Consider the following 25,193-nt stretch of genomic DNA (forward strand, 5'->3'; position numbering starts at 1 on the left):
ACACAAGCCGTTGGGATGTCTGGCACCACAGATATCCCAGCAGAGCAGTGGGGCACCCTAGGGGTTGCTGCAGTGGACTTTATATAAAAGGTCCTAGGTACACATTCACCATTACCCCCCTTATATTGTGTGGGGAGCACTCTAAAATCCACCAAAAACCTTCTGTACCCAGCTGTACACAACTACAATAGCCCTTATGGCTGCAGGTGTCACCTATATGTAGGTACAATAGGTTCTTGGTGGGTTTGGGAGGGTTCACACTTTCCACCACATGTTTAACAGTTAGAGTGGGATACGGACCTGGGTCTCCTTCTCTACAGTGCACTGCACCGACCACTAGGCTACTCCAGGGACCTGCTTGAAGCTCTAATAGGACTGGCCATAGCATCTGAAGCTGTCATAGAGGCTGGTATGTACTGTTTCACATATTTGGAGGGGTGGGAGAAGGTCAGTGACCACTGGGGGAGTAAAGAGGGGTCATTCCTTAATCACTCCAGTGGTCATCTGGAGGGGCATTTTCGATATGACATCTAAGTCTGGCTTTGGATGGTTTTATTTATTTATTTATTTTGTTTATTTATTAGGATTTATTTACCGCCTTTTTGAAGGAATTCACTCAAGGCGGTGTACAGTAAGAATAGATCAAACATGAGCAGGAGGCAATTAGAGCAGTAAAAATATTCGAACAACAATACAAAGTATGGCATGGTATACCATTTGCAATGACAACACAATATGTACTTGAATTATAATTGGTAGTGAAGGGTAAGGCAAAGTTGTAACATATAGATGAGTAAGAAAGTAGGAAGAATTAGAAAGTAAGGTGATTGATTTGAAGAAAGTTGCACGTGAGGTCAGAGAGATGGTTAAATATTATCTCAGCTAGGGTAAGAGTGGATAAACATGTCCTGCTGCAGTATGTGCAGCCCGAGTCAATCCTTGTGTGTGTGAGTGAGACTAACAAGTTAGTTACTTCTTTTGTTAAAGGCTTGGTTGAAGAGCCAAGCTTTCACCTGCTTCCTGAAGTAGAGGTAGTCTTGTGTTAAGCGAAGCCTTTCAGGCAATGCATTCCAGATTGTGGGGACTACTCCGGAGAAGGCTCGCTTGCGGGTATCACATCGTGTAATGTCTTTTGGAGAGGATGTAGTTAGTGAAAGTCCTTGGGAGGACCTTAGTGTCCTCGGCAGTGTGTGGAGGATCATCCTATTCTTCAGATACTCAGGGCCATTTCCTTTCAGGACCTTGCAGATCAGACATAGAGTTTTAAATTTAGCCCTGTATTGTACTGGTAGCCAATGAAGTTTTTGCAAAAATGGTGTGATGTGGTCATGTCTCCTGCAACCTTCATTGAGTCTTGCTGCTGTATTCTGAATCAGCTGGAGCTGGTGCAGGCCCTTTGTAGTCAGACCATTGTATAGTGCATTGCAGTAATCCAGTCTTGATGTTACCATGGCATGCACAACTGGGATAAGATTTACCTTCTCGATGTAAGGAGAGAGGCAGCATAGCTGTCGCAAATAGTTGAAGCAGCTCTTGAAGGTTGCTTGGATTTGGGGAATCAGAGTAAGTGTTGAATCCAACTGTATTGCAAGGTTCCTGAATTGTGATTTGAGGGGGAGTTCATACTTCCCAAAAGGGATTTTGAGGTCAGGTATGTATCAACTTGTGTTAGGGACCCAGAGAAGCTCAGTTTTACTTCGGTTCAGGCAACGTTTGTTGTGTTTAGCCCATTCTTGAATTGATGTTAGGCAAGTGATCAGTTTATTCAAGGCTGAAGGTAAGTCAGGTTCAATGGGTATGATTAGCTGCACATTATCCGCATAGATGCAGAAGAGTGTCCATTGACCGAATCAGCTCAGCTAGTGGCTTGAGGTAGATATTGAACAGAATAGGTGACAGTATCGATCCTTGTGGTACCCCGCAGGTCAGTGTCCATGGTGGTGATGAGTTGCTGCCAAACATTATGGATTGTTGCCTGTCTGATAGGTAGGATGTGAACCAAGCAAGTACTGTTCCATTGATACCTGTTTCTGTCACTCGTGCTAGCATGATATCATGAGCCACGGTGTTAAAAACTGTGGAGAAATCAAGCAGTACTAACATCGAGGCGAATCCCTTGTCTCGGTTTCTGTGAAGATCATCTAGCAGGGATACGAGGACCGTTTCTGTTCCATAACCAGGTCTGAATCCAGATTGACATGGATCTAGACAGTTACTCTTTTCTAGCCATTCATTAAGTTGAACACAGACTGTTTGTTCTATGAGTTTCCCTAGAAACGGGTGTTGAATACTGGCCTGTAACTTTCAAGTTTGTCCTGGTCAAGGTTGTTTTTCTTCAGCAGAGGGTGAATCACTGCCCTTTTTAATGCTGTTGGTAATTGCCCATTAGAAAGAGAGGTGTTCACAATTTTTGTGTCGCCGTCTATAAGGCCCATACTTGCTTGCTGCACTATCTTTGATGGGCAAGGATCGAAGGAGCAGGCAGTTGGTCGAAGGTCTCTTAGGATTTTGTCAAGGCTGTCCTGTGTCATTAGGTTAAAAGTGTCCCATCTGTCTCTGTTAGGAGGGAGCGAGTTTGTGCACCCCTGGTTGACTGGTTGGGCACTGGGTGGGATTGCCTGTAAAATCCTGGTGGAGACTTTTAATTTTGTTGGCAAAGTATGCAGCAAAATCATTGCAGTTCAGTTTAGACTGGACAGGCTGGTTTTGTTGTGGGGGTTGCAGTAGGCTGTTTACTATATTGAACAGCTGCTTGGTTGAATTAGCAGCCTGTGCAATGCATTGGGAGAAATACTGTTTTTTTGGTTGCTGTTAAGGCTTGGCGGTACTTTGCCATGTGCTTCCTGCAGTTTAGCCTGTCTTCATCCAGATGAGATTTGCACCATCTCCTTTCCAGTTTTCGTCCTTCACGTTTAAGGATCCGAAGTTCTGGAGAAAACCAAGGTGAACGTTTGTGAGTGGGGCATAAGACCTTTTTTAGTGGTGCTGTTTTCTCTAAGGTCTTGGCTAGGTGTGTATTCCAGATGTCAACTTGTTCTGACACTGTTGTCTTTTCATCTACATGTGGATAGTCCAAGGCCTCTAGGAAATTCTCAGCGGTCAGCTTTTTTTTGTCTCTGATCGCCTTCCAAACTCTGGGAGGTGCCATTTGTTTCAGGTGGTCACTTAGGGAGAATTTAATTAGAAAATGGTCTGACCATGATAGGGGTGTTATTTCAATACTGTTATCCCAGAATTCTGGGATATCCACCCCTTTGTAGAATACCAGGTCTAGTATGTGACCCTTTTCGTGGGTTGGAGAATTGATACCTTTGTGAATCCCAGTGCTGTCATCGTGTCCAGAAAGACAGCTATGGTTTTGCAAAAAAAAAAAGGCCAAAATCTGAATAGGAAAGGTCTTTTTCAAAAAAGAAAAATGTCTTATCTTTTTTTTTTTTTTCAAATATTGTTTTGAACAAGGTTTTGTGATTTAGATGTTTTGTTTTTTGGTCCATTTTTGAAAAATAAAAGTCCAAATGCAAAATGAACAAAATCAAGCCATTGGGATGTAGGAGGAGCCAGCATTTTTAGTAGACTGGTCCCCCAGACATCCCAGGAAAGCAATAGGGCACCTTAGGGAGCACTGCAGTGGACTTCATAAAATGCTCCCAGGTACACATCTCACCATTGCTCCCTTATCTTGTCTGCTGAGCCCCCTAAAACCCACCCAAAACCCACTACCCCCAACTGTACACCACTACCATAGCCCTTACAGGTGAAGGGGGCACCTATATGTGGGTACAGTGGGTTTCTGGTCAGTTTTGGAGGGCTCACAGTTTCCTCCACAAGTTTAACAGGTAGTGGGAGGTATGGGCCTGGGTCCATCTGTCTACAGTGCACTGCACCCACCACTAGACTACTCCAGGGACCTGCATGCTGTTCTAATGGACCGGAGTATAACATCTGAGGCTGGCATACAGGCTTGCAAGTAATGTTTTAAATCACATTTTTTTGGGGGGGTGGGAGGGGGTTAGTGACCACTGGGGGAGTAAGGAGAGGTCATCCCTGAATCCCTCCAGTGGTCATTTAGGGCACCTTTTTGTGCTTTATTCGTTATAAAACCAGGTCTAGCTCAAAACATCTTAGTTTCAGTCTTGAATGGTTTTGTTTTGTTCCATTATAGCTGAAAAACGTCCCAAGTGTTGGACGCCCAGATCCCGCCCTTGCCATGCCCCATTGTGATTTGATCGCACTTCTGATAAACTTCATAGAAAAACGTCTAAAAATTGGTTTTGAAAATACTTATTTGGACGTTTTTCTGAGAAAAATGTCCAAATGCAGATTTATGTCACTTTTTGGATGTTTTTCTCTTTTGAAAATGAGCTCCCTGGTCATTTAGGGCACATTTTTATATCTTAGTCATTATTGAAACAGCCCTGGACGTTTTTGCTGTGTTCCATTATAGCAGAAAAATATCCAAGTTGTGGTAACGCCCAAATCCTGCCCCCAACACACCCCTGACACACACCCTTGTGATTTGAGTACACTGTAGACAAACTATACAGAAAAACATCATAAAAATGTGTTTTAAAAATAGCGATTTGGACGTTTTTGCAAGAAAAGCGACCATCTGCTGCTTTGTGCCAGTTTTTGGATGTTTTTCTTTTTCAAAAATGAGCCCTTTAGTAGAGTCAGGGGCCCTTTCACTAAAGGGATTTAAGCCCCAATGCCCGCTTAGCTTGCTGGAAAAGGCTTACTGCAAAACGTGTTAAAGCATTTTGCAGTAATTTGCCTGTTAGTATGTACTAAGTGCATGTCATTTATATTTTGGAACTATTTTTCAGAGGGGGTGTGGCATGGGCGGGGAATAGGCATGGAAGCATTATTCAGTTAATGCGTTTGCATTAGAATGTGTTAACTGAATAAAGCAGACTTCATGCAGGAACACTTAGCAACTCCCAAATAGGAGGTGACAAGGAGGCTCATTTTCAAAGCACTTAGCCTCCCAAAGTTCCATAGAAACCTATGGAACTTAGCCTCCCAAAGTGCTTTGAAAATATGCCTCAATGGCTCCCATGTTAACTTTATTTTTCAAATAACATGCGCTAATGTGAACGTTAGATCACAATCCAAAAAAAAAAAAAAAGATTAAAAACGCCTTAGCTTAGGCAATGTTTGGAAATGGGCTTAGTGGCGCAGATACATGGGCTACATGGCAGCTGTAGTGTTGGCAGGCCTACAGAAGAGCCTGTTTGCTATAGCTTGTAAAGGGAGCAGAGGCCTGTGCCTGTTGGCTGGAGTACCGCCCTTGTGACACTTGAGCTGTGATGGGAAGTTCAGGGGTGAAATGCCTGACTGACTACTGCAGTTAAAACCAGATGCATTTGAAAGTAGTGTCCATACTCCGCAACAGAAGGAAAATGCAATAGAACCAGCGATTGCTTGAACCTGAGGCACAAAATTTGAAATGCAGAGATGGAGGTCAGAATTGCCAATACCTTTCTTGCAGATGTAACAATAAAATGGTTCATCCCACAAAGGACTGGCCAGATCTGAAACATTTGCTACTACTAATCATTTCTATGGTACTACTAGATATAGTCAGCACTGTACAGATTATATGCAGGTACTTTCTGTGTCCCTAGAGGGCTCACAGTCTAATTGATGTACCTGGGGCAATGGAGCATTAATAGACTTGCCCAAAGTCACAAGGAGTTGTAGTGGGAATCAAACCCAGGTTACTAGGATCACAATCCAATACACTAACCAGTAGGCTACTCCTCCACTTCATTCAAGACTTTGAGTGCACAAGCTTCAGACATACTTTTTTTTATTTGTACAGATATTAAAACAGAAAAGAATACAAAGGTAATTCTGAGTTATAAAATTACTTACTGGTGTCAGTCTGTCTTTACCTTAGATGCCATATCAAATTTTATAAATCAGCAAGATATAGGGGATAATTTTAAAAGTCATTCACATTCAGGAGTCAGAGGTATATAGACTGAATTGACTTATTTTGAAATTGCCCAGGCTGTATGCATGTCCACTTATACTCAAACAGCCTTGGGCTCCTGTGACTTACAAAGTTGAACCACTGCTAGTGCCATAGCTGCCTTCTCCACCCAGGCCTATGTGGCCAAAGACAACATCACAGCCTTCCATGGCCCTTTGTCTCCACAGAAGAAAGGCAGCTCTCACATCATTAATATCATCCAGCCATGATGCTGAATTTCAGCAGCAAGAATCATTTGGAGTTTTTTTTATTTATAACCAGAAAATCCAACGGTTCCCCGTTGGGGGTATTAAATCAGGGTTTTCTGGTTACTGACAAAAATCTGAAGCCCTACCTACAGTTAGTACCTAAAAATAATTCCAAAAACACCACAGATGTAAGGCACTACTACTGTATCAGGTATGAGTATTATTGTAACTTTAATAAAGGGAGTACTCAGCAACATGTGTTAAGGCAGTGGTAGGCAACTCCGGTCCTCGAGAGCCGCAGGCAGGTCAGGTTTTCAGGATATCTACAATGAATATGCAGGAGATAGATTTGCAAGCACTGCCTCCTTGGTATGCAAATCTATCTCCTTCATATTCATTGTGGATATCCTGAAAACCTGACCTGCCTGCGGCTCTCGAGGACGGGAATTGCCTACCTCTGTGTTAAGGGACTAACGTACTATTTTTGCCCCTCAACATAAGTTAAACAGCAAAACTGTGCATTGTTTTACCATAATCCATATTAGTTTAAGGTACCACAGGCCATATAATAATGAAATGAAAAGCAAGCAAATGCATGCAAAACACTTCTTAATTATGAAAATGGAATAACACAGCTGGCATTATTTTTTCTGCCTGAGAGCATCGGGCCACCATCTTAAAGGGGCCAGCGCAATAAAAATAGCACGGAGTCCAGGATTGGTCTCCTCCATCCCCTTTCCAGCAAAGCCCCCCCCCCCCCCCAAAGATGCATCTAAACCTCCAGACTTCCCAATCCTCAATCACTCCTGTCCCTGCCAGAGCTAAGTTCAAAATGGTATCCACAACCTTTAGCTATAGTTTCACAGTACTACTGCTAGGATTCAGGCTGTCCTATAAGGGTGGAAGGGCCTTATAGGTCAGCCTGCAGTAACTAGCAGTAGTCTTGTGGTACTGCTAGGTGTCGCAAGCACCATTTTAGAGCCAGTGCCAGTAAGGATAGAAGCAACTGGGCATCACTTCTGCCCTGGGACCCTTGGACCACTAATCATTACTTAAGATAGGCCGGGGGGCACTGTGGTGGGATGGACATCCTGGAGTTGGATGGGACTGGGCTTGGTCCCTTCTAAACTGGTTTGTCTTCTGGGGAAGGGGTATCTTCAAAGTAAGGCTTTGCTAGGGAAGGGGACCCCCAGACTACGTGTCATTTTTATTATGCTGGTCCCTTTAAAAGCTGACCCAGGGAGCAAAATAACACAGCTTGCAATGCTGATTGCAAGTTGCATTATTCCTTTACTGTAAGATTCACCAATTGTGGTACTCCGTTACTGCAGGTTAGTGACTGTTACAGTAAACTAAGCTATAGTAAAATGCCTTGTTTTACCGCAGCTAGTAACTTCCCTCTAGATTCTGTTGGGCTAAATACATCTTCACTGTATAAAAAATTAGCAGTTATGCATTATTGATTATCAGAGTTCTGTTTTCTGTTTCCCCTCCCCCCCCCCCCCATCCAGTTTTATGAGAAACATTTGTACTGTTTGTTTGCATTTCCAAAGTTGATAGCTGAGTTAGGACTCACGGAAATCATTTCCTATGTTATGCAAGTGACCCTTGGAATAAGCACAATACACATTCAGGTCAACCAGAAGCACAGCTCAGGACACATAAACAATAAACTCATGTATAAATAGCCTCTCAAGTCCTCCCATGTGCAAGCATTTGAATTTAGGAAATCCTCCTAAAATTCTTATTTAATAACATTTACAGAAATAAATGTTATCAGATGGTTCTAGGCCACCAGGGACTGGATAAGCCAGCTCAATTCTTTTGTAATATTTTTTGTTTTGTTTGGGGGGGGGGGGGGGGGTTAAAATTATTTTTGCCTTGCACCGTGGGATTTGTATTTCAGACAAAAGGACAGGTCAAGCTGGAAATCCCAGCAAAGAACCTTAAAAAAAAAAAGACACAACAAAACAGAATAGACCAAACCTTTCTCTTATAAACTGGAGACATACTAGTACCTTTATTTACATCAGAACTCATGTACAATGAACATGTACCCAATATCATCATAACGGCTAGAAAAGAAATGGTTGTTAACATATTCTTTGTATACAAACTAATTTATTTCCAGAAAATTGTGCTGCACAGGTAGTTTAAATCGCACCCTAGAGGATCAGACATGGAGGTTGACGCAGTAAAGTGCGGTAGGCTTTGTGCGCTGGTTAGCTTGACTTTAGCGCACAGTTTATGGGCAGCCTGTATAAAAATGGATTTTGTTCACAAATTGATCGTGCACAAAGCCTCACATAGATCCCAACACATTTATAAATCCCAAGGTAATGCGGCTACTAGCTATTCAGTACAGATGCAAAGGACTGTGCAGAAGACGAAAAGAATGAGCACAACACCAGGGCTATAATGCCAGGTCTCAGAAGGCATAAAAGGATAGGTCTTTCTTCTGCGGTCAGTATTAGTAGGGATTTTTGGCCTGTTTTTTCACAAGCATATAAATCCCACAACTTTTTTTCTGGAGTTCCATAAAGAGCATGGGTAAAATTAAAAGACCGAACTGAAGTGAAGATGTGTGGGAACAAATAGTAAAGTACTGCCACTACTGACACATGTGCCATATGCATGTTCTGTTCCATGCATGAGCAGAGCATGAATGCAATGCTAGAGCCAGTTCTGGATTTCTACACGTGTTTGGGTATCCCTGCCACGTGTGTACAACTTCTGGGTGGGCCTGAAGCAAAAGTGGTTGGGTCCAGGCTATGCCCCTGCTGCTAAATAATAGTATAAATTATCTTTCGAAAACTAATAAACCAGGAGCCCATTCCCCCCTCTAAAACAGCATTATTTGTTGGAGTTCCTGCTGACAGTTCCCCTATGTGTGGTAATACCAACCACAAAGCAGGAAATGGCTTTTGTCTGCAAGTAGACATCAGAGAGGAGCTGAGAACGTGGGAAAACAGAAATGTTTCTTTGACTGTGCATTTTTCATTTGTGTGATTTGTTTATTATTATTATTATTATTTATTGCATTTGTACCCCACATTATCCCACCTTTTATTGAAAACATAGACTATATATGTGTCTCTTCTGATGTGGCGCACCCCTAGGGATGCATCTGCTTCCATATTCAGGTCTAGCCAGCCACTGTTGGTCTGAGTGATGTCACTCCAGCTGGAAGGAAACTCAGTTTTAGGAGGACAGGTGCTAAGAGGGCTTTGTCTTGCACCCTCTCCCTGGGTCCAGCTAGTTATTATGTCTAATGCCCTGCAAGAGGCCATTTCTCCTGCTTTAGACGCATTTTAGGTATAATACAGCTAAATAAAAGGGCTGCTAAGGGAGTTATCTCCTTAATCCCCCATTATTTTAAATCTTTTGTTGTTTATTTCCCTTTCCAAATTAAAGCAAAAGAAGACTGTGTACTGTGTAGTTAATTAGCAGTAATCACATGCAGGTTTGCAAAATGACTGATATACATGTATAAGTGGAATATCCATCAACCCAACGCACTGATATCTTAAGTCTTAAATCAGTGAAGGTATGTGTAAATATTCAACTGTGAATGGAGCCTCTGAAGTGACTCATTTCACACTAGATACCACACCTAGTGATTCGCTAAATTCATCATCAGCACCTGTCAGATTCACAGTAGTTATCTCTTTAATTTTTTGGCATTTTATATTTTTAAATATTTTAATATTTTAAATGTTTCACTTTACACTGCAATAAAATTAATAATTTATCTTTATCTTCTTTCATTAATTATTTAGGACATCTGCTGATACATGTGTAAGTTTACTGAACAATTAGGACAATACCACTATCTTTGAAACAAATGAAATTTTACCAACTGAAGTGGCTCAATCAATAAACATTTGCTCATACAACTTATTGTTTGAACTGTTTTTAACTATTTTTAACTTTTTTTCGGAAGGAAAAAGCCTCTGTATTCCCGTTATCAGTGCATATTAATGCCTGTCTACTGGGATAAAATCTTCATTGGCTCAAAAAACCTTCTATTATTTTTCTTTTTATTTTTAATGAACACACTGAAACGTTATGGCAACACTTATCTTTTAGTGTCGTCCTTGCCGTTGCAATTTAGCTTCACTTTAAATATGCCGACGGGGTCCCGTTTCGCCGTGCAGGCTTTCTCAAGGGAAACATCTGTTGCTACGATGTCAATCTGCTTCAGCAAACAAAAGTATGATTAGTTTCTACTTACATGTCACCTTCCTGCTTATAATAACATTTCGTGATCTATTTTTCTGACCTATTTTTCAGCCCTGCCGTGCTCACTGTCTGAACAACGTTATCTTTGACAATGGCATCTTTATACTACTCTGCTGTGATGTCACTATTCTCTGATTGGCTAGCCCTTTCTTTGACTTAATCTTAAAGGGCCCGTGTTATAAAAATGTGGCCCATTGGATTGTAGTATTCAGGCCATTGGGTTCAAGAGACTTGAGTCTGAAGATCCACCTTTGTTCTAACTGTAAAAGTAATCTGGCTCTATGGCCCCCCCTAATATCTGCCACCACTTGGTCTAGTACTAAACATTTGTATTCTGTAAACTCATGTTTTAAAATGTTCGAATGGGCTACTAGGGGCGAGCCTAATTGTTTTCTTTTCAAACAAGACTTATGTTCTAAAAGTCTTGTATGTAGTTGTCTAGTAGTTTTGCCCACATAGATCTTCAGGCAAGGGCATTGTAATAAGTAAACAACATGATCTGACTTGCAATTGGTATATGAATTAATTTGGTATTTTACCGCATCTACCGGATTTGTAAATTCCTTGCATTCAAACATCATATTGCAGCTACTACAACTATTGCATTTCAGATGCCCTCTGATTGTTGTGGGATTGGATTTCTCTTTCAATTTAGCTGGACTCAAATGCTCCTTTAAGTTCTTACCTCTGGAATGTGCAATACGTAAAACTTTACCAGTGAACAATGGGTGAGACTGTACTATATCCCAATTCTTTCGTATAATGTTGGAAATTTCCTCTCCACCTCTTGTGAAGTTCAAAATGAAAATTTCTGATGACTCTACTGTGTCCCTATCCGGATTTTTGTCTAACAATAAATAGTCCCGTTCACTGTATTTCGCTCGTTTGTATGAATCTTTTATAATTTTAGCTGGGTATCCCCGATCCATTAAATCCTTGGAAAATTTCTTGGCTTGTATTTTGTAATCCTGTTTTGTGGTACAGTTTCTCCGAAAACGTAAGAACTGAGAATATGGTAAACTATTCTTCAAAGATTTTGGATGGCAACTTTGATAATGTAGTAATGTATTGCGATCGGTTGTTTTCTTAAATACTGATGTTTTCCAACCCTCTTCTGTTCTCTGTATATCTACATCTAAATAATGAATGTTATCTTTAGAGCTATCAAATGTAAATTGTATCGCTATGCTCAAAGAGTTTAACCAATCTACAAATGTAACAAGGCTATCACTGTCTCCTCGCCAGATTAAAAAAACGTCATCAATGTACCTTAACCAGGTTATGATATTATTATCGAATGGACAGTTTTGTAACCAACGTGTTTCATACTGGGACATAAAAAGATTTGCTACTGAGGGAGCAAACGTCGCCCCCATGGCTATCCCTGAAGTTTGTAGATACAAATTGTTCTGAAATAAAAAATAATTTTCCGTCAAGGCCAGAGTACTTAATTGCATTAGAAATTCCGTAGGTATTTCTACAGGACGTAATCTTTTATCTAGAAAGGAATGAATCGCTTCTAAAGCTTCCTGTTGTGGAATAGATGTATAGAGCGATTTGATATCTAAAGTTACCAATAGAATCTCTGTATCTGCCGGTATGGAAATCTTCTGTATGATTTGAAGAAAATGTTTTGTATCTCTGATATACGATGGCATAGTAGCCACCATAGGTTTTAGAAAATAATCAACAAAAATCGATATGGGTTCCAGCAACGAGCCTCTAGATGATAAAATGGGACGTCCTGGAGGTTTTTGTACACACTTATGCACTTTCGGTAAGCAGTATAGGACTGGAATTAAAGGGCCCTCCTTATTCAAAAATCGGAATTCTTTTCTCGTGAGAAATACCTTATCTAGTCCTTCTAGTGTTAATTCTTTGATGGTCTTTTGTAATCTGGAAGTTGGATCCTCTGTCAATTTCTTATAAACTCCCTCCATCTCTAATTGTTGTGTTACTTCTTGAACATAATCCTCTCTGTTTAACACTGTCACAGCGCCCCCTTTATCTGCCTTTTTGATGACCAATTCATTGTTTTCTTTCAACGACTTTAGAGAGGCTCTTTCAGCTTTTGTTAAATTATCTTTAAATATTCTGGATTTGCTGGTCGACATCACCTCTCGTGTTACTACTTCTTTAAAAATTTTTATAATCGGATCGAGAGGTATGGGAGGCATCCAGGTTGATTTACTTGGCACTCTTGATCTATCCAAATCACATTCTCTCTTTGCAAAAAAAACTCTCAATTGTAATCGTCTAATGAATCTTTCTAAGTCGATGTTAAACTGAAAGGCGTCAAAATGGCTCGCCGGGACAAAGGATAAACCTTTAGACAACAACTTTTCTTCTGACAGTGTCAGGACGTGTGAAGAAAGATTAATTACCACTGATTGGTCCCCCGCTGTGTCCGTGTGTTCGGGCGGTTCTGATTGCCTCGTTGTATGTTTGAAGTTCCTCCTCTCCGTCCTCTGTTTCTTCTGCCTCGACGTTCTCCTAAAAAACCTTCCTTTCTGCCTTCTGATGATCCACTACTGGATGAAGATTCTGTCTCTTATTGTTAGACAAAAATCCGGATAGGGACACAGTAGAGTCATCAGAAATTTTCATTTTGAACTTCACAAGAGGTGGAGAGGAAATTTCCAACATTATACGAAAGAATTGGGATATAGTACAGTCTCACCCATTGTTCACTGGTAAAGTTTTACGTATTGCACATTCCAGAGGTAAGAACTTAAAGGAGCATTTGAGTCCAGCTAAATTGAAAGAGAAATCCAATCCCACAACAATCAGAGGGCATCTGAAATGCAATAGTTGTAGTAGCTGCAATATGATGTTTGAATGCAAGGAATTTACAAATCCGGTAGATGCGGTAAAATACCAAATTAATTCATATACCAATTGCAAGTCAGATCATGTTGTTTACTTATTACAATGCCCTTGCCTGAAGATCTATGTGGGCAAAACTACTAGACAACTACATACAAGACTTTTAGAACATAAGTCTTGTTTGAAAAGAAAACAATTAGGCTCGCCCCTAGTAGCCCATTCGAACATTTTAAAACATGAGTTTGCAGAATACAAATGTTTAGTACTAGACCAAGTGGTGGCAGATATTAGGGGGGGCCATAGAGCCAGATTACTTTTACAGTTAGAACAAAGGTGGATCTTCAGACTCAAGTCTCTTGAACCCAATGGCCTGAATACTACAATCCAATGGGCCACATTTTTATAACACGGGCCCTTTAAGATTAAGTCAAAGAAAGGGCTAGCCAATCAGAGAATAGTGACATCACAGCAGAGTAGTATAAAGATGCCATTGTCAAAGATAACGTTGTTCAGACAGTGAGCACGGCAGGGCTGAAAAATAGGTCAGAAAAATAGATCACGAAATGTTATTATAAGCAGGAAGGTGACATGTAAGTAGAAACTAATCATACTTTTGTTTGCTGAAGCAGATTGACATCGTAGCAACAGATGTTTCCCTTGAGAAAGCCTGCACGGCGAAACGGGACCCCGTCGGCATATTTAAAGTGAAGCTAAATTGCAACGGCAAGGACGACACTAAAAGATAAGTGTTGCCATAACGTTTCAGTGTGTTCATTAAAAATAAAAAGAAAAATAATAGAAGGTTTTTTGAGCCAATGAAGATTTTATCCCAGTAGACAGGCATTAATATGCACTGATAACGGGAATACAGAGGCTTTTTCCTTCCGAAAAAAAGTTAAAAATAGTTTAAAACAGTTCAAACAATAAGTTGTATGATACATGTGTAAGTGCCAACTCTTACACACATAAGCTGGTATTTCACAATTTACATATGTAAGGTGCTGCATTTCTGCTGCTCATTTTTTTTCCACATGTACAGTTGTAAAATTGATGCTCCAACAGCACTAAAATACTGTAAGAATTGAGCACATCCTGACCTGGAGGTCTCGTTTCCAGTCTTTATGTTCTCTATAAAATAGGGTTCCACAGCTTTCCTAGCTATAGTTATTATGACCATTTAAAAGGCATTACCTGGAACAGTATATTGACACCACCATGCAGCAGAGAAATTGATCATTGTAACAGCTTTGATTATAGTTGGCCCAGATTATAATGTTTTTACCCACTACAACAATTTAATAAGTGTAACTGTGTTTTATGCACTTGAAAACACAAGTTTTACATGTAAATGTATGCCTCTATTATGACTGTACTGTCTGGTCCCTTGGAATTCCTGATTGTGTGCTACAGAGTTACCTAATACAGGAGAACAGTGTCCAATAATGCTATTTATTCTTCAGGAATTCTGTGAAGAAGGCGCACATATATGGGATAACGTTTGGTTTTTCCCAAGCAGTTATGTATTTTGCTTATGCTGGCTGTTTCCGGTTTGGTTCTTATCTGATAGTAAATGGCCACATGGACCCTGAGAATGTTTTCTTGTAAGTAATTATCTGCTCTTTAATTTAATTATGCCTGTTGTGCCCTGTCTGCATGTTTGCCAATTTAAGTAATTTTACACTGAGTGGGTCATAGAAAGTTTTTTTCCTGCAATCGTTTATGGGGTTTTCTGACATTTGTTTGTTGCCTTTACATTCCATGAGCCCAAATGTGAATAACAGGCAAGAGGTAATAAAGCAGTTTAAATAATTAAAAAAACTACTACTACTTATCACTTCTATAGTGCTACAAGGCATACGCAGCGCTGTACACCATACATGAAAAAGACAGTCCCATTAGTGAATCATCAGGAGACACAGTTTGTGACCTGTCAGTTTATAGGACAGTTTTCAATGGATTTCTGCAGGAATGGTTTAGCTGCAGATAAGAGTTTTCTAAAACTTGCCCTGTACTTGCATTGGAGAAAAGTATGAATGCAGGGCAGCGGGGGGGATGTTTCTGTAGAAGGAAACCTCCTAGGGGGGTAGTAGCTCGAGACTACTGCTAGGGGTGCCATTTTGGAGGTAACGCCAGCCAGGGCAGGAGCAACTTGGGATTTCTCCTGCTTGATGAACTCTGGACCACCAGTGCACTTCATGGTAGCTCTGTTTCGGGGGCAGGGGCCCTTTGGGGTATTTGGAGCTTTGATCAGGGGGATTTAGGATGTGCTTGCAGGGGTTGAGGATGTGATCGGAGGGGAGGGGGGGAATGACACAGGCCCTGCAGCCTCTGGCCCAGGAATATTGGGCTGCAGCTTTGTGGCCCAATGCTCCCAGGTCTCTGGAATAACACTGATTGCGAGGTAGCTCACAAGCAGCATTGTTCTTTTACCATGGGAGTCAGCAACCTGTGGATAGCTCAAGGTGCAGTAAAAGCTTTCCTTTTACCGCACCTTGATAACTCCTTCCCTTAAGGGCCAGGATAAAAATCCACCACTCAAAACATTTTAGTGAAACCTTATACTTATGTCATGATGTTTAAGATTACTAGCGTTTTTAGACTTGGCTAGATTCTAGTTGTAGCAAAACAATTAAAACACACTTGCTTTATTGTAGTAGTTAATACTATCTATTAGATAAAACAATTTCTGACCTAATAAATGAGTTTTATTACTAAGGTCTTCCAAAATTTAGTCTGGCTTTTTTTCTGCTTTAGTCCTTTGATTTGCTGCACAGTGGAAGTTGCAGGGGTTTTTCTCAAGTAGCTCTCCCAGGGGTCCTTTTACTAAGTTATGGGAAAAAGGACCCTGCGATAGTGGCGGGGGACATTTTTCCCATGCACCAGGACCCTTTTTAAGGCCCAAAAAATGGCCATGCGGTAAGATAACTCGTACCACGTGACCATGCTGTGGGGAGCACTTACCACCACCCACTGAGGTGACGGTAAGGGCTTCCACGGTAACCCAGTGGTAACCAGGCAGCACATGGCGATGCCCGATTACCGCTGGGTTAGTGCTGAACTAGAAAAACTTTTTTACGGGTTGCCAGAAATGGCATGCACTCAAGCCAGAACTACCGCCAGCAGCCGTGTTGGGCCAGTGGTAGTTCCAATTTAGCTTTGTACAAGGGCCCCCAGTGCTTTGGGAAAGGTGATACAAGTAGGGATCTGCTTTCCTTTTAAATGAAAAAGAAATTTAAAAAATATATATGTGTTCAATTTTCTTGTGTTTCATTTCTTCTTGTTTGCCAGTTAAACCCATATGTAAAACATTTTCAAAAACCTTACTAGTTGGCTGATACCGTTTTGGAGTACAGCTCTAGTAGAGCAAGAGCAATTAAGTTTCACTCCTGTCTCTCTTTTTTTATTCATTTTCAAAAACTTTACAATGAAGAAAAGAACCACCCAATCAATATTCAGCGCTATTTAACCAGTCAGGAATTGCTTCTGACCAGTTAAATAACATTTTAGCGCTTAACTGGCTGTATTCAGTGGGAGATAACCGGTTATCGCCAGATGAATATCTGCTAGCCTGTAACCAGTTATATCTCACGAAATAGCTGGTTAGGTGCTGATATTCAGTGTGCCAGACCTGCGATGTTTAGCGGTTAAAATAGGGTGCATGAATAGCAGGCCTGTCTTTGAGCACTAAAAAAGTTAACCAGTTAGCGCTGAATATCAGCATAGCTAGTTAACATTTTAGTGGTTAAATCCCTGGATATTCAATACCAGTTGCTGGAAATGGCCCAGTTTTTAATATCTGGGTTTAATGACTGTGGCGGACAGCAAAAGCGCTGGCCACTGCCAGCTGAATATTGGGCCCAAAATGTGCAAAAATAAGAAACAAAATACAACGCAAAAGAAAATAATCATCTTTCATTAATAAAGCCCACGTCAGGGAGAAGAGAAAATGCAGTAAAGAAAAATAGAGATAGGAAATAAGGGGAATTTATCTTCCCCCTAAAAAACAGATTTTTATATAGCCCCAATTACAAGCCTCATTAAAGGTGTGTAGCCTATTCACTCCTGTTTCAGTTAGACTCAGGGAAATGGATAACTTAAGGGGAGGGGACAGAAGTTTAATTATCAGGGAATGGCAAATAGCATGCATTAAAGAGAAAAAAAGGCAGAACCAAATGAAAAAATAGAAATATAAAGAAAATTATAAAATCTCACCAGTGAAAACAAAAAAGAAGCAACATTAAAAAAAAAAAAAAACACCTCACATACCCAAAAGCTAAGCTCTTGCAGGTCTGGGAAAATAAGAATTTTAGCACAAGATTGGGCCAACCTGCAGCCTGCCTTTTTCGTTAAAAGAGGTTTCTGCATTGCTTAGGGGTTCTTTAACTAAGGTGCACCAACGGATTTAGCGTGTGCTGACAATTAGTGCATGCTAAATGCCATTCAGCTCATTCTATATGTATGGGCTGCATGGCACTTAACGCACACTAAATCTGTTAGTGCACCTTAGTAAAATGACACTTAATGTACTCAAACAAGGATAATGAAAATGCTTATGGCCACCTTTAAGGATACCACCCTAGACCTTCCTAGCATATAGGGCCATATTCTATATATAGTGACTAAAATCTAGGCGTGTCCGATTCAAGCCTCTACATTCAGATGCTGTAAATAGAATAGCGTATAAGCCGGGTGGACGTGCGTAGATTTAGACGCAACCATTTATGCCAGTGAAAATCTGGTGTAAATGCCTGTGCCTAAATCTAAGCCCGCTCCCCTGAATTTTATAAACATGCGCATAGATGAGATTGATGGCCCCGACACACCCACACTCCTCCCATGACCATGCCTCCTTTTTGGCTGCACACGTGGGAATTTACTGACCACTTTTTAGAATATGCCTAAACAGAACTGCATGTAAATTCCAGTTATGCCCAATTAGTGGTGATAATTGGTCATTATCAGCTACTTATCAAGACTAATTGGCTTGTTAATTTAGTAACGTGTGTATATTGGCCTCATGCACAAATTTACATGTGCTACCCAGCGCACCATATATAGAATCTGGGGGATGGGGCTAATTTTATTATGTGCCGCCTAGCTTTAGGCGCTAAGAACATGCTTTAATACCTCTTCTGAAATAATGACTACTGGGAAAGTACATGCCTAAGTGTCATGGCACATACTTTTACCATTTGTGTGGGCAGGGGCAGAGGTTGGGCGCGGTCCACACGTTGTGTGGGGTTTAAGTGGGCAGGAGAGGCTCTTCTCCACTTAAACCCTGCTCAGCAGGTCATCCCTGATATTCAGCGGCGCTTAACTGCACTGAAAAACATTGACTGCCGCAAACTGAATATGTACAGGCATTCTTTCACACCTACATTAATGTTTTATAAAGTCAAGCAGGCACATACTTGACTTTATAAAATAGGCATGTGACAGCTTTATAAATTACCCTCTTCATGTCTGTTTGCATCTCCCTTCTAATGGACTCACTTATCAGTTGTACTGATTAGGATAAACAAAAAGCTAGCTAGATTGTGATGTTGATTTTTTATCCAACAGGATGCAAAAAAATAAATTGTCATACATAGGGCTGCTCCTATTAAACCATGCCTACAAATATATGCTATAATTATGAATTATAGAAACCTTAAATATTCAGTAAGGGCTGTAAGATTTTATTTTTATTTATATAGTAACATAGTAAATGACAGCAGATAAAGATCTGAACGGTCCATCCAGTCTGCCCAACAAGATAAACTGATTTTACATTGTATGTAATACTTTACATGTATACCCGAGTTTGATTTGTCCCTGCTTTTCTCAGGGCACAGACCGTAAAAGTCTGCCCAACACTGTTCCTGTACTAAAGGTTCTGAAGCTAACGTTGAAGCCCCTTAAAATTTACACTCCAGCCCATCCATATCTATTCAGTCACGATCAAGGCACAGACCGTAGAAGTCCACCCTGCGCTGGTTTCACTCTCCAAATACCGGCATCAACACTCAATCTCCGCTGAGATTCCACAGATCCATTTCTTCTAAACAGGATTCCTTTGTGTTTATCCCACGCATGTTTGAATTCCATTAACCGTTTTCATCTCCACCATCTCCCGTGGGAGGGCATTCCACGTATCTACCACCCTTTCTGTGAAAAAATACTGCCTGATATTACTCCTTAGTCTGCCCTCCTTCAACCTCAATTCATGTCCTCTAGTTCTATCACCTTTCCGTCTCCTGAAAAAGTTCATTTGCGGATTAATACCTTTCAAATATTTGAACGTCTGTATCATGTCACCCCTGTTTTTCCTTTCCTCCAAGGTATACATGTTCAGGTCAGCAAGTCTCTCATTGTACGGTTTGCAATACAAATCCCATACCATTTTTGTAGCTTAAAAATCAAATGCCTACTTGTTTTATTATTGCAAGCTGCTTTTTTTTTCTTTTGCTTCTTTTTTTTTGCCTTTTAACTTTACTGTGAAGTGATAAAATGAGAGAAGCTGCTCTGCAGACTGGATGGACCGTGTAGGTCTTTTTCTGCCGTCATCTACTATGTTACAATCCAGCTTATTTTCGAAAGAGAAAAACGCCCAAATTCCGACCTAAATCAGGAGATAGACATCTTTCTCTCATGGGTGCCCAAATCGGTATAATCGAAAGCCGATTTTGGGTGTTTCCAACTGCACTCCGTCGCGGGAACGCATAAAGTTGACGGGGGCGTGTCGGAAGCGTGGTGAAGGCGAGACTGGGGTGTGGTTATCGGCCGAGGAGAGATGGGCGCGCTCGGCCAATAATCGAAAAAATAACTGCGTTTTTAGCCAGAATTTAGGACACTTTTTGTGGACCCTGTTTTTTCACGAACAGGTCCCAAAACAGTGCTCTAAATGACCAGATGACTACCGGAGGGAATCGGGGATGACCTCCCCTGACTCCCCCAGTGGTCACTAACCCCCTCCCACCAAAAAACCCCAAGCTTTAAACACTTTTTTTTTCAGCCTGTGTGCCAGCCTCAAATGTCATACCTAGCTCCATGACAGTAGTATGCAGGTCCCCGGAGCAATTTTAGTTTAGTTGGTGCTGCGCGGGACCCATGCAGAGAGCAAAAATCGGAAGAAAAGAAAAACATGCAAGTGCAGTCAGGGACCTCCAAATTAAAACAATAGTAATAAGGGGATTCAAACCAGCCACCTTCTGGTTACAAGACAAGTGCTCTAAGCACTGCACCACATGAATCAGTTTGTTTAGATGTCCTTCCCTTTCCATTAAGTCCCTCCAAGTTTCTGTCAGCCAATCATAGCTCGTTTAGCTGACATCAGTATCAGCTAAACAGCTGTGATTGGCTGATAGAAACTTGGAGGGACTGAATGGAAAGGGAAGGACAACTAAACAACTGAATAAGTGGTGCAGTGGTTAGAGCACTTGTCTTGTAATCAAAAGGTGGCTGGTTTGAATCCTCCTATTACTATTGTTTTACTTTGGACATCCCTGACTGCACTTGCATGTTTTTTTTTCTTCCGATTTTTCCTCTCTGCATGGGTCCCGCGCAGCACCAACTAAACTAAAATTGCTCCAGGGACCTGCATACTGCTGTCATGGAGCTAGGTATGATATTTGAGGCTGGCATAGAGGCATCTCAGGGGGACCAGTGCACTACCAATGCTGGCCCCTCCCATGACCAAATGCCTTGGATTTGGTCGTTTTTGAGCTGGGCCGCTTCAGTTTCGATTATCGCTAAAAATCAAAAACGCCAAGCTCAAAAAACTCCCTAATCCAATGCATTTGCCTGGTACAAACCGTATTTTCGAAAAAAAGATGGACATCCATTTTTTTCGAAAAAAAGGTTCGGCCCACCCCTTCACGGACCCGTTCTCAGAGATGGATGTTCTTAAACATAGGCGTTTGCGTTCGATTATGCCCCTCCATGTATTTGAAGAACCTGCTGGGTCTGTGCCACTCTCAGTGACTGCAGTAGATCTTCCCATCATGGTGTTTAGTTCTTCCTCTCCAGTTTTCTTGAGTGCTCAGTCCCTCAGTGCTAGTGAAAGCTGGCAGAAGACATTACTAATGCACCAGTTTGGGGAGATCCTCTGTAATGACAGATTGTAGGCATATTTTCTAAGCACTTATACTTATAAAGTTGCATAAAGTATCCTATGGAACTTTGTAAGTCTAAGTGCTTTGAAAATGAGCCCCCATGTCTTCTGCTACATAAAAGAGAGATAAAAGAGCCTGAAGCAAAAACAAGATAAGGACAATTCCTTGTTTAAGGTACACATAACAGCAAAATAAAGAATCCAAAATGCCTCTTCACTGGGTTCTCATGAACTGTCTTGTTTCATTCTTTCAGGGTATTTTCAGCTATTGTGTTTGGTGCAATGGCGCTGGGACAGACCAGTACATTTGCACCAGACTATGCTAAAGCCAAGATATCAGCAGCCCATATATTCATGTTGCTTGAGAGAGAGCCAGCTATAGACAGTTACAACGAAGATGGCAAAAAACCTGTGAGTGCAACTGTGTTTATGGTTGATGTAATTCATTTGCTTTGAAGTGATTATTGTTCTAGGTGCATTTTTAATTTGATTTCTCATCTTGAAATCATCTTTATGATTATTGAGTTGTTGGGGTTTTTTTTTTTTGTAGAGCCAGAGCAGAATTACATTAGATATAGGTTTTTTATAAAAATCATTAACACAGTTTTCCAGTGAACCATTAGAGGCTAACAGCGCTTGTTTCTTATGCTAAAGGATAACCAAATACAAGCTGATAATTGGAGACAAGTTGGACCAGTTCTGTTTTTGCCTCATGGCAAACAAGGACTTTTAGTTCTGATTTCCCTAAGACAATTATGTGACCATCTCTGGGAAAAGGTGACTAAAGTCTTCAGAAACAAGGAATGAGGTTTTAATGAATTCTGTTAGAGCAAACAATTTGTAATACAGCAGTCCAAACTTCATCCTTTTATGTGAAAAAATAAAATAAAAAGTTACAGTTCAAACATGTAACTTTTTCATACTCCTTATGGGTCCATGACATGAAAAATTGGCCACTCTCAACATTTTGGATTTAAGTCTTTAGTCATCTTTTTTTTAGAGACGGTCACGTATGTCCCAACTTGTTCTTAATCAGGTGGAACATTCTGGTAACTCTGTTACAATGACAAGAGAAGACATCATAACCCTACAGTGAGCATGCAGTCCAGTAATTGGAGGCCCTATTCTCATTTCTGGAAATTATGGAGGTGATTTTAGAAGGGTTAGGCACCATTTACACATCTTAAAAGGTCATTTATACATAGAATTTAACATATGAATGAAGTAATGATTTTCGAAAAGGTGCTATCCTACTCATGCATGGAAGTTGCAGGGTGAACATTTTGGATGTGGTGTGGCCACCCTTCAATGTGTATGTGTATTCCATTTTTTACAATTGTAGTATATGTACAGCGTATACTGAAGAAAATTTCCACATTAGCATGTACACCTGCTTCAAGTGATGCAGAACCCCTGCTTAACTATTTGGACCTGAGATTAGGAGGAAAGCTTGAGGGGCAAATAGTGCTTACTTCGCAGGAGTTCAAAACCAGCTCAAAATATTAAAAGTTTCAGATCTTAGCTTCTTAATTGGCTCCCTTCAGATGTGTAGTTTGATAAAATGTGCCACTTATCCTTGAAAGTACTGCCACCTACATGTATAATAGCAAAGTCACTATATATATAAGTAATCCTATTTAGACAACCATATAATAGAGAATCATAACTGGGCAGAGGTGCCATAGTCAGACCATAACAAACTCACTTTCACATTTCAAAGGAGAGAGAATGGCAAAATCAGAGCACTGAGGACACCACACACTATCCTAACCAGAGGAAAAGTGGACAACCATAGCTTCTGGTCAACAGCGATGAATAACCAATCAAACATAATATCCACTAGCATTCACTTCATGAGAAACTGGGACGAACTAAGTGGAAACACACTAAATGAAATAGCACCACTCAAAATGAAAACAAAGAGGAATGACAACCGCACCCCTGGTTCAATGAGGAACTATTAGAGAAGAAAAAACTGTTCAGGAAACTGGAAAGAAAATGGTCCAAAAACAAATCAGACATGAACAAAACCACATGGAGGAAAGCCCTACGCAAGTATGAACACATCATAAAAAGAGCCAAAGCTGAATATTACAGCACATACATGTGCCCAAAAGAGATAAACATGAAAAAATATGCAAACTAATGAAAAGTGTACTGAACATACAAGCTCTGCTAACATCAAACAAAAACCACCAACAGCAGATGAGCTCGCAAATATTTTGAGAAAAAAACAAATATAAAATCAAACCTAGTTGCAAAACAAACAACACTCATAGATTTCCTACATGAATGTGAAATCTATGAGGACCACATCAAGGCGGACAGAATCTGATCCTCCTTCAAGATGCCAATAACCAGTTCAGTAAAAGCACTACTGACAGAATATGCACACGCCAATTGCCTACTAGACAGCAGCCCAAACTACATGATGGAAAACCCACCAGATTGGTTCATTAAATGCTTAACTGTTCATACCATAACTGGCGATCTCTTCTACGGTACACATTGAGCCTGCAAATAGGTGGGAAAATGTGGGATACAAATATAACAAATAAATAAAACACGTGGAATACATGTTCTCGAAAGGCCATATCCCTTCTGACAAAGGCAACATCATACTCCAATCCCTAAAAATGCCATCAGAAAGATCAGTGAGCTCACTAATTACAGACCAGTGGCATCAATACCACTGCTGACCAAAACAATGGAGGGACTAGTAGCACAACAATTAATGGAATACCTAACGCACTACTCAGTCCTTCACAGCTCTCAATCAGGCTTCACACAATGCTATAGCACTGAAACAGTCATAACCACCCTGATCACAAGATTCAGAAGAATAATAAGCCAAGGCAAGTCAATACTACTACTACAATTCGATATGTCAAGCACCTTCGACCTAGTAGATCACAGAATACTAATGACCCTGCTTGACAACATAGGAATAACTGGAGCAGTAGCAGCCTGGTTCAACGGTTTTCTAAGAACTAGATCCTACCTTGTCAAGATGTCCAATGAGTTTTCAGCTTCCTAGATCCCTGAATGTGGAGTTCCTCAGGGTTCCCCGATATCATCAATATTATTCAATGTCCTGATGTCTCCACTTGGCAAGAAACTGGAAAAAATGGGTTTAAACCTATTCATATACGCAGACAATGTCACCATCTACATACCTTTCAACAACAGCATCACAGATATACTGGATAAGGCCAGAACAGATCTCGACTTCATGGAAAAATGGGCCACAAGTGTCAAACTCAAATTGAACCAAGACAAAACCAAACTCCTGGTTCTATCCATCCAGCACAATCCCACCACTTACCAAAACATCATAATATATTGTAATACCCTGGTGGCAATCCCTCTGGGGTAGTGACCAGCTTCCTAACGATTCTCCTGTCTGGTCTGCGGGTAACCGGGTTTTTTGCAATCCAGCTCCTCCCTCTAGCAGTCCATACACAAAGTCTCTCAAAGCAACACAGCTTTTAGTTCAAGGCTGTTTATTCTCCCCTCCCCCCTCGTCACAACTCAGTTCACTTAGACAATGTCCTATGCAGTTCCAAAAAGAATCATAGCAAAAGAAAACTCCCCGTGTAAATGTCAGTTCCCCCAAAGTTCAAACCTCCTGGTTTCCAGTTTTTAAAGTCTTTTCTCTTGAGTGGTTGCAGGATGTTAGTACACCTCCCTCTACACAGCAACTTGACTCCTGTGACCACCCACTGCCTTCAAACCCCTGCAACCCTGCACCAGAGTACAATCACAGTCTATATCCATCTGCTCATTCAAACCTGGCAATCCTGTACTCTCGCTTTCTTCTTCCTCCAAACACTCCATTAACTCTGGCTCC

At 40.8% G+C, this 25,193-nt stretch overlaps 1 protein-coding gene and 1 long non-coding RNA gene across 3 annotated transcripts in view; one reads left to right on the plus strand and one right to left on the minus strand.

Moving 5' to 3' along the window:
* The window catches only part of ABCB1 (ATP binding cassette subfamily B member 1), a 265,216-nt gene that overhangs the window by 183,067 nt on the left and 56,956 nt on the right, over positions 1–25,193 (plus strand). For both annotated transcript variants that reach the window (XM_030199760.1, XM_030199764.1), the window contains 2 exons: positions 14,712–14,852; positions 21,598–21,754. In XM_030199760.1, the coding sequence (XP_030055620.1) occupies positions 14,712–14,852; positions 21,598–21,754 (298 nt within the window). The remainder of the gene's footprint in view (positions 1–14,711; positions 14,853–21,597; positions 21,755–25,193) is intronic.
* On the minus strand, positions 14,656–21,458 carry LOC115468245. The gene is made up of 3 exons (XR_003941837.1): positions 21,348–21,458; positions 18,839–18,844; positions 14,656–14,667 (listed from the first exon to the last, which is right to left on the minus strand). It is a non-coding gene; the product is annotated as an uncharacterized LOC115468245 (long non-coding RNA).

This window comes from Microcaecilia unicolor, chromosome 1 (genome assembly GCF_901765095.1).
Source record: "Microcaecilia unicolor chromosome 1, aMicUni1.1, whole genome shotgun sequence".
Taxonomy (NCBI): domain Eukaryota; kingdom Metazoa; phylum Chordata; class Amphibia; order Gymnophiona; family Siphonopidae; genus Microcaecilia; species Microcaecilia unicolor.